The sequence below is a fragment of the Camelus dromedarius genome, chromosome 13 (assembly GCF_036321535.1).
Source record: "Camelus dromedarius isolate mCamDro1 chromosome 13, mCamDro1.pat, whole genome shotgun sequence".
Lineage (NCBI taxonomy): Eukaryota > Metazoa > Chordata > Mammalia > Artiodactyla > Camelidae > Camelus > Camelus dromedarius.
In genome coordinates, this window is record NC_087448.1 from 54,864,066 (window position 1) to 54,874,671 (window position 10,606).

A 10,606-nucleotide genomic window follows, 5' to 3' on the forward strand; every position below is an offset into this window, starting at 1 on the left:
AACGATGAATAAAAGAACATTTAGAAATCGGGAGAATTCTTACAAATCCAGATTTTCCACTGCTCTTAAAAAACCCAAAACTGGACATCTTAGGCCCTGTAACTTGAGCTGATGAGAAGTGCCTTGTTTACACAAGACACTATTTCAATTTGCCACAGTCCCCACCATTCCCAAGTTTAACAATTATTAGATGAAGATTAGAGAAAGTTTAGAAATTTCCTTAAAACTAACAATAACTTTCTTATTGAGAAGACAACAGGTAGACCCAGGGACTATGGCAAATTAGAGTTCATGCCCAAACTAAAAGGAGCAGCCACCAGTCATTTTACCTGTTTCTGGTTACCTGTCAAGTCAGTTTTCCAGTACTTTAGAAATATTCACTTATATCCAAAGAGGATACCTGTAATCCAAACAGTGTAAATGTAATGTAAAAAGGGACAGCAGTTAAACTGGTGATTTGTTGGGCTAAATTCAAACAATCCTGTTCATTAAACTGGAAGCTTTAAATATTGACCTATTAAGTAAGAGTAATAAAGCTCTACTTTTTCAAAAACATTTTTACAAGACAGAAGGCTCTTCCACCAAAATGTCACTTTTGTTTTTTTTATGAAAATAAACTCCTTAAGGGCGCAAATGATTCTTCAAAAGTTCCTTCTAAAAAAGCCCTTCACAACAAAAGAAAAGCCAAAAAAAAAAAAAGGGAATGATATACAATCTCATCAATTATCAAGACAGGGAGAAGAATTGGAAGATAAATCTGAGGACAATTGGTTGAAACAATGATTTTATTCAATTCCATTAATTTATTCAACTGTTAATCTACATACCAGATACCACATTCCGTGCTGGAGCTGTAGATACGAAAACGAGCAGAGACCTATTCTGCCTTCATAGAGCTCAGTCTTCCTTGATTTGGCCCTTTGCTCTAGTCAGACAAGAACATTTATGAAACCCAAGATTGTCTATAAAATATATTCACTATCGCTCCCAGCTTTAGTCATTTACAAGTGTTGTAAGCATTCCTCATATAGTCATCTAATAAAACACTAGAAAAAGGAAAAGGAAGGCAAAGTCCATTGCACCATTAGAAATCTCTCTCCAGGCGGACATGCATTAATTGGCACCCTCTGCATGTTTACTCAACTAGAGAGAAAGTCTACCTTAATTATTCTGGAATTCAAAGTATAATTCCACAGTCAATAGGGAAATCATAAGAACTCTGCTAAATGTCTTACTGACATCATATTTCCTTGAACTAGTAACGGTAAAAAAGAGATGGGAATCTGCTCTTGGAACTGACCTCAAATCATAGCTACTTCATTTCTTTGTGCTTAACAACCAACCAACCCTTTGATAATCCATTCCAGAAACTTCATGATCTTCAAGGTCATCAACCTTCATTTTGTGGACTCATATAGTCTTTCAAAATATTTTTCCAACCATTCTTCCACCCCTAAGTTCAATTATTCACAACAGGTAAAACTTGCCTCCAGGACAGTGTTTTCCTAGTTTTTTCACATCATGACACACATAGAAAATGACAGAATTTGTACGGAATACTGGGGAAAGAGGCCGGAGCTATTCTGGGTGGAATTACCAGCTATGAGGCTCGGAGGCCCCAGTTTCCACGCTAACTCAGCATCTCTTGCCACCCCTAGGAATGAGGGGAAGTGATGGTTTGTCACACATGTAATACATTTATGTCCTAGAATATCTGTTGGTGAGGTAAGACATCTTAAATAAATGAGAATTAACATTTTGTGAATTTTGCAGTAGCTGAGAAGCAAAAATTACCCTAAAATAGCCAAAATCAGTACTGGGAATTCCTAGCTAGATGGAAAGAACCAGGTGTATTTCCAGGCACCTCGTATCATACCTTGTGCAGTTATATCCCATAATCAATATCTTCTGATATCAATGACTTGCCACAAAAAACCAAAATTGTCTCAACATCTTCAAAGTAGTTATGAAATCTATGTTTTAAAAAGTGGCATTTCTGCTGCCCTAGATTTAAAGGTTCTCATTAATCACTAGGCTTGCTCCCACACTACAATCATCATTTGCAGTCTTCTTTGACAAAAACACTCTAGACAAACAAGATGCCTTCTGTTCCAAGGGGCTCAAAATCAGAGCTGCCCACCTCTTCTTTACTACTTGTAAGTCCTGATCCCAGAGAACTTGCCAGAATACTCACAGTTATAGTATATCCTGTACATATTAACTATTCTTTCTTCCACAACTAGGAATCATTAAAGATTTCTACAGTGAGTAAAGAAATCAAGAGACTGGCATCTGAATAAATCCTACTCATTTTATGGAAAAGTTTCTACACAAATTACTCTTTTCTGACAAAATAATGAAATTTAACTAAATGAAAAAATATGTACAAAACTAGTTAAGAAGACCAATCATAATAATTTGGAAATAGAAAAAGAAATACTAGCTTTTACTGATTCCATTAAATTAGGCCCTATTATCACTGGTATGGAAAACATTTTATGCCTTCTGCATTAATATGAAGGAAAGAAAGAACTGGTAAACACAAAATGCATCATTCAAGAGATTAAAATAACAAAAGTAAAAAAACAAAGTCAAGGGTCTGAAATTCATCCTCAAGGAAAGAAGGGTAGGATAAGAAAAGCTTACACTTTCTCAATTACATTTACAAATTTTCCTTCCTACTTTGTTGGGTCTTCTTTAGAAATTAACATTTAGGTCATCTATAAGATTGAATCTCAAGTAGGTAGTTATTAAAAAGTGCCTTAGCAAGAAATAATACAGAAATACAATCATGAGTTTTCTTTAAGCCTTGACCCTTAAAAGCCTCTAATATCTATAGTGTTTCAAGGTTAAAATGAGGTACATCATTTACCACGCACAAGTTCGAACTACAGGTCACCATTAATTAAGAAAAATTTCACCAAAATTAGTATGAATTTACACAAGGCTTTTGCTGAACAAAAAGCAGTTTACTTATAATCTGAATAAAAATAACTGTTTTTCTGATTAACAAAAAACAAACTGTAAATAAAAATCATGCTTCCAAGCCAGGGTAATCAAGGCCACCTCATTCAAAACCATAGCTTATAACATATAACAATTTTCTGATTTTCTACATGTTTTCACTTTTGAAAGAAAAACCCATTCTAGAAACAAATAAGTACAAACGGAGATGAAAACTTTTACAATTTCAAACAAGTTTTAAAATGTTCCACATTTTTCTTGAAAAACTAACAAAAGCAAAGTCTCCACCAAAGCACATTTAAAGCCATATTGATCAAATGCACGTACAAGAAAGACTGTGATCTATATAAAATTGGGGGGATTTTTAAATACTGCTAAAAAGAAAACGCAGAATATAGCTAGTACGTTACTCATTATCATGTTCTCTTATTAAAGTCTTAAAAATATAAAGTGAAGCATATTTTCTAAAGCCAAATTTTATTTTTAAATTAAGGGATTAATATAAATTCAAATTAACAAAAGCTATTAAAGTTTTGGTTACCAATAAAAGAATCTACTAATAAACATGGGCAACTCTTTAATTCATTTAACAAATATTAATATTTATTGATTACGTAAATGTCAGGCACTCTTCTAAGAGTTTGGGATATATCCACGAACAAAATAAGACAAAGAAACCCTGCTCTTATAGAGCTTACATTCTAATGCTCAACTTCTTTTCCCCTCTATTTGGTTCTCTATTTTTCATGTTAAAAAAAAAAAAAAACAGGGGAAGTACTGGACCTCTCTTTACAACCACATGAACAGCTAAGATGTTCCTTCCCATTTCTCTGAAGAATCATCACAGCCAGAAATCCTTCCCTATAATTATATTTCAACTAAAAATAGGATTTCAGCTTCCTGAAGCTATGATTCTTCAGTTACTAGCACTATGGGAGCTCAGAATAATCTCTTACAAATTTTAGAATATCAACAATCATAAAATTCCACCTTCTCTTTCAGGGTAAAACTTAGTTTTTAAATATAAAACAAAAGCGAAAAGTTGTTATTAAGCTAAAGTTCAAATCTTATCAAAGATCTCATGTCGGGGGGTATAAGTTTTTCTTAACTTAGTACCTAATTTTTTGGCAATTGCATAAGCCTCATCTGGTGACTTAGCCACATGTCCTTTGGGAATGGAGACGCCAGCTTCTTGCAACAACTCCATACTCATGTATTCATGTAGTGAGAGATTCCTTTGCTGTTGCTGCTGTATTTGGAGTCCATGGTTGTTAAACAATCCAGAACTTCCCAGAACCTAGAGAAATTGGGGACATATTTTTATAGACACTGATTTGGCAGTAATTCTTGTTAAAAACACTTTCTCAAAATACTTTGTTTATATAGAGTACTTGGTTCTTCAAAACTATAATAAAATTGTTATATTAAATTATTAAGACACAATATTCAGAGTAAATTACAACAAAAGAGCAAATCTACTAGCTAAATATTAAATGTTACCCTTGTAGTTTTAACTACTTTCCCATCATCTTTAGACTTTTTTTTGAGCTTTACTGCTATATCTCTAATGATCTACAGAGCACTTCTACCTCAATGCCAAATTTTGCAGTTCTAAATCCAGTCTTTTTGACACAACATTGTAAATTGACTGCAACTCAATAAAAAAATGTTTAAAAAAAACCCAGTCTTCTATTTCCACCAAACCAAAAATCCTTCCCATCTTTCTTCTCTCCACAATTCCTCTAGCACCTAATTTCCTGACACTAGATATGAGATAACTGAATGACTTGGTACCATTAATCTTTCATACACTCAAAATTCAAACCCTGACTTCATCTTTAGTGCACATTGTGGTGTACTGTCCAGATCCTCAGGACCTTGGCTGCTGGGAGTGTTGGCAGCTGACAGCTTTCAGCTGAGTCTCCTCATTGGCGCCTCCTTGCCCAAAGTCGGTCCTCCTTCCTACTGTCAGCCTGCATCCAATTACTGGCCAATGTGGGCTAAGGGAGTGATAGAAAGACCCGGCACCTCACCCCGGTTTGGGACAACTCAAGACCACCCTAGCTGTAGATCTTCCATAGGAAGACCCGAGGTTCTCCCTCTATTCAATCCTCCTTCCTTCACTCTCCCACAGGTGTGGATCCAGAGACCACTTTTCAGTAAATTTCCTCCATGAAACTCTCCTTCTAATAGTCTGCAAGTTACAGCCTGCAGAACCAATCTGTAACATCATCTTTAATGCATTCCTGCTAAATGATTCCCTTACCTCCTTTACAAACCCAGTTCAAGTGTTTGTCCTTCACAATTAGACTGCCAAAGTTTCCAAGAAAGAAATGCACTACAAACTCTTCCCCATTTCAATCTATGTGGAACATTCATTCAAATATTTATTGAGCACCTAGGAAATGGAAATAGGGAAGTGAACCCAACAAAATCCTTGCACCTAAAGCTTACAGTCTAGTAGCTATTTGTGGTGGTGGCGGGGGGGGGGGTGAAGGGCGGAGGGTGGCACAGACAATAAACAAACAATATGCCAAAAGGTAGTAATAAAAGGAGACAGAAAATAAAAAATAAGAGAAAATGTTATTTTATACAGTTGGAAAACTTTTCGCTACTGGAATGTCCCTCAGTAGAGCTGAGTAAAAATTATTCTTTCAAAAATAGGCAGGAAACAGAAATAAGATGTTCCTCTACCAGCTTAGTAAGTCACTGCTGAAAGACAAAGGAGTATGAGAACTGTCGGCCCCAGGTGGCAGGACCACAACAATGAGAAGTGTTGAGGGAAGGATGCAATTAAAAGATCTCTAGTATATATTGGTCCCAAAGCTCCACTAAGTTAGAGCCTCGTCTTAACCCATCATCGTATTGACACACAGAAACCCCTTTCTCCCTTTTTCCAAACTCCTCAATCCTATCAATTTTATAAAGCAGTAAGTGGTATGAAAGCCTTGGAAAATTGCATTGGAATCACACATTTAACAGTTATCCATACATTTCCATTATCTCCACACAGAATGCAGAATACTGAGACATCGTTCATCGTTACTGTGAAACACACAGTAACTTAAGAATTGAATTCAAAGAAATCTTATACAAAACAATGTTTCTCAAAGAGGGTTCATGAACCATGTACATCAAAACTACCTAGGAATGCCTCTAAAAACGCAGATTCCAGGTCCCCACTCTCATCTACAAAATCAGAATCTCTGGACTGGGCCTCGAGAAATCTCCATTTGTAAAAAGTTATTCAGTTGATTCTTAAGCACACCACAGTTTGATAATCACTAGTCTTAATTAATCACATAGACTAGCAAGTTATTTCTGATTCATCTGGTAAGCTAAAATCCTGGATACTGCTCCTCTTGGATAGATCAATTCCCTTATTTAGTTTCACTTTAATATTAAAAGCCAACATCTATCTTGTGAAATCCCATTGCTGAGTATATATTCAACAGAAGTAAGTGCTTAGTCTACCAAAAGGCATATATAAGAATGCTCACAACAGGATTATTCATAATAGATTTTTTAAAAATGTAAATGACCCAACTGCCCATCAGTTAGAGAATGGATAAACTGTAGTATATTAACAGGATACTACAGAGAATAAAAAACAAACTTGCTCACACAGCAATGAATTAATCTCACAGATTTAATTTTAAGGGAAAGAAGTCACACACAAGAATACACACTTACATGATTTTTTAAATATAGTTCAAAACCAGTCAGAATCAACATACAGTGATGGAATTCAGCATAAGTGATTATAAGTGATTTACCCTCTGTTGGTGAGTACTGATAAAGAGAGAGAGCCTTCTGAGGGCTAAAAATGTTGTATATCTATCTTGATCCGAATGGTACACAGATGTATACATACATAAAACTTAATCTAGCTACCCACTGAAGCTGTACATAAATCATACATAAATTACGTACTTTGCTGTACTTGTTATACCTCAAAATAATCATAAAAATAAGGGGGGTAATGGGAGTACCTAGCACAAGCCTGGCAAAAACAGTCATACACTGAAACATTTTTTGATTGCCCATATACCAGACATCGTACTAGGGACACTAAAAGAATGAGGCCAACTTGGTCCCATACAGAGTTCACAGATGTATAAACAGCTGCAACACATATAAGAGCAATCACAGAGTCACTATGTGGCACATATTTAGCTGGATAGACCAGAAAAAGTACCATAGAGGGCTGATCTCAGTTAAAAAAAAAAAAACCTAACAGCTATAAAGGACACGTTGGGGACAACTGGGGAAATATGAATCTGATCTATATATTAGATATTGGTACTATAGTAATTTTAAATTTCTTAAGTATGATAATTATATTGTGATTATTTAGGAGAATGTCTTTATTCTTAAGAGACAAACACTAAAATATCTAAGGGTGAAGTACCATGATACCTGCAACTTACTTTCAAATGGCTTAGCAAAAATAAATGAATGTAATTTATACAGACACACACATATATAAATATATATGCATATCATATAATTTTTTAAAGATAAAGCAAATGTGGCAAAATGTTAAATTTAGGTGAAGGTAGTACGGGTGTTCACTGTACAAGCTAGAACATATCTATCTGTTTGAAATCCTTCCCAAAAAGGTTGAGGATAAACCCATGACACAAGACTCTAAGTATATTTTTACAGTTTCTTTCAAATACCTATACTTACAAACAAGTGGTCGTACTCAAAAGGTATTGCTGATAGCTTTTATACCACTTGAGATTTCTTAAATATCTGAATTATTTTGATAATCCTTTCCTTATACCACTAGAAGTTGTAACTTGAAATATTATCAGCTGTGAATTATGTTAGTAACACAAATCCCTGCATAATCACAGATTCCCACATTTAAGTATTTCTCTTTCCTCTTATCACTTAGAAGATTCTGCCAAAAGGCCACCAATTCCTGGTCAAATCCCTACACCACCCACCACCCACCACCCAACCAATCACATACCTAGTTTAAATAATACTAATTTGATAGTGTAAAAATACAGCTACTGGGGAGTATGATTCACAGCAAACAAGAAGATATCTTAAGTTATTTAATATGCTCATAACCTGACCTATTTTTACCAACTATGCACTGAACGAAAGATACAGAGAAACAAGACGGTCAGAAAACTAAACAAAATGTTTTAAAAGAATTTACTAAACTCAGTGTGTGACCCTGAAAAAGATTCCTTAGGCCCTGCACCTCTATTTCCCATCTATAAAAGGAAGGGGATACACTAAGGTGATTCCAAACTCTAAAGCTGTATTATTTTATGTGAGGGTAGAAGAGAAGAGATGTTTAAGACAACATATTAGGCATCTCTATATGGAGAGACAAAGACTTCTAAAAGAATTTCCAAAAGGATAGACTACGATTAGAATGGAAACATACTTGTTCACCGAAGTCTCATTTTCTAAAAACTAGACAGTACCCTTTAAGGCCCATAAGAAGGAAGTTCAAGGCCAAAAAAAGAATCACTTCTCCTGTTAGGAAGCAAACTCACAGAATTCATTACCTCTAGGCTGAAAGTATGAATAGCTTTAAAAAAAAAAGTCAAAATCAACTAATTTATGGCATCTCTTGAGGTTACTTCAGAATACAACCTAAAACTCTGTAATTGACTTATGAAGCCAATTATGCCCTTTCACAAGTTTATTAGTGTCAACATTGGAAAGAATAGTCCAATTCTTATGCTCTAGAAGAATTTGTACAGCGGATTCAAGCACACAGGCTTTGGAGCCAGACAGTTCTGGAATTAAGCCTCAGCTCTGACCTCACCTGCTTGGTGACCAAGCCCAAATTACTCGCTCTCTTAGCCACAGTTTCTCCATCAGTGATGTGGAGATTAATGACTTCCTTAGAGTGTTGCTGAAAAGGCTAATGAGAGACTACATATAAAATGCTTGGCACAGTTTCTGGCATACAGTAAATGCTCCAACACACACAAAACCAAGCCCCCTAAAACTAAGTTCCCTTCCAAATTTATGATTAATCTCTCTACCCAAAGCTTTATTCCCTTTCTTGTTCCCTCCAACCTCAATCCTGTGCTAACTGAACACTAATCAACTAGAGTCAGATGAGTAAAATTGCTGTTGTTGGTAACATCATTAATGTACTAAAGTTGCTATTGCAGATACCATCCTTAAAGTACAAACCCAAGTTGTTTCTCCAGGGCAAGATGAGCTAATAGGCCCCAGGGACATGGACCACCTGGGCAGAGAATCTTAAACAGATGACAACCTGATCCCCTGAAAGCAGAATTAAGAAATGTCACAGGAATTACACAAGCCAATGAGTAATCCCAGCTTCTTTGTTCTTCCCCCTTTAAAAACAACTCCTAACTCAAAGACGAAGGTGGAGTGGATCTGTGACTCTTCTCCCAACTCCCTTATTTGATGTCCTACAAATAAACTCGTTTGCTCAAACACCCCTGTCAGAGTTTAGCTTACTTATACACACACACACCCCCTCCCCGCGCGCGCACAATGCGGCTATCACACTAGCTATAGTCTATCCAGAAATGAACTGATCCAGTATTTTCTTTTCCTCCCAGTTGGTTAAGCTGGTAAACATCATCTCCTTACCACTACTAAACAGAATAGTACACAGTTCCTTGGGGGACATAGAAACTTCCCGGCCTCCTCCCAGAAAAGACCAGTCAGCAAGAACTGCTGGTTCTGCGAAGCCATTCCCACCTATGACAGCTCCCAAGAGACACAAAAGTACATCTGAAGGGCATTCCCCTCTCCCCAAAGAGGGGCCGCGGAAGCCTCGGCCCACCGCGCCGGACGCCCATGTGGCAGCTGAAACTGCCTGGCCCCCTCCCCTCCACTCAGAGACCAACCCGGCTTCCCGCCGCCCCCTCTGAAACCAGGTGGGCAGCCCCGGCCAGATCGCCGCAGCTCCTCGCGGACTGAAGGCCGGAGCAGTAAGGCGCAAACACGAGCCCGCTCGCAGGCCTGGCGGGCAGCAGTCCTGGGCAAGCCGCCCACGGGCCGGCGGGGCACCCCCTGTCACCCAATGTCATCGAATGAGGAGTGACCCCGCGCCGCGCCCCGCATTCCCTCGTATCTCGCCCCCACCTCGCCCTTTCTCCTGCCGACCCTCGAAGCGAGAGCAGCTAGGCCGCAGTACCTGGGTGGCGGCCTGCAGCGCCGTCCGGGGCCGGTGGCTCCTAAGGGTGGCGGCAGCCAAGAGCCGGCTGTAAAACATGGAGGCCGCCATTTCTGAGTCCGCCCCAGTCCCCTGGGCGCCACGCGCAGGCGCAGGAGCTGGAGGCGGCCGGCGACGCAGGGGCTGCGGGCGCGCGCACCGCCCCTGACCCCGCCCGTCAGGGTGGAGTCTCGGATTGACTCGGCTGTGGCGGGACACCCAGGGCGGCCAGGCGGGGATTGCTCCTGAGCCTCAAGCTGGACTTGACGGAACGTGGAGCAAACTTTGACCTTTGTAACTGGACACTGCAGCCCCAGCATCCGACCCGCGGACATTGTTCAGCGACGTGAACATTTCCTAGCGAAATGTAATGGGAAGACGGCCAGCGTCACCACCTGTGTGATCGTAAGTTCTTTGAGCCTCAAGTGCCCCATCTGTGACATGGGTTCTTTCAAAAATAAGTCCTGCATG

The 10,606-nt window shown here is 38.5% G+C and overlaps 1 protein-coding gene across 1 annotated transcript in view; it reads right to left on the bottom strand.

Annotated features, from left to right (window-relative positions):
- The window catches only part of SUCLA2 (succinate-CoA ligase ADP-forming subunit beta), a 34,242-nt gene extending 23,995 nt beyond the window's left edge, over positions 1 to 10,247 (bottom strand). The window contains exons 1-2 of the mRNA XM_031465988.2: positions 10,118 to 10,247; positions 4,081 to 4,261 (exon numbers count right to left, since the gene is read on the bottom strand). Coding sequence (XP_031321848.1) covers positions 4,081 to 4,261; positions 10,118 to 10,207 — 271 coding nt within the window. The 5' untranslated portion in view covers positions 10,208 to 10,247. The remainder of the gene's footprint in view (positions 1 to 4,080; positions 4,262 to 10,117) is intronic.
- Between the last annotated feature and the right edge of the window lie 359 nt (positions 10,248 to 10,606).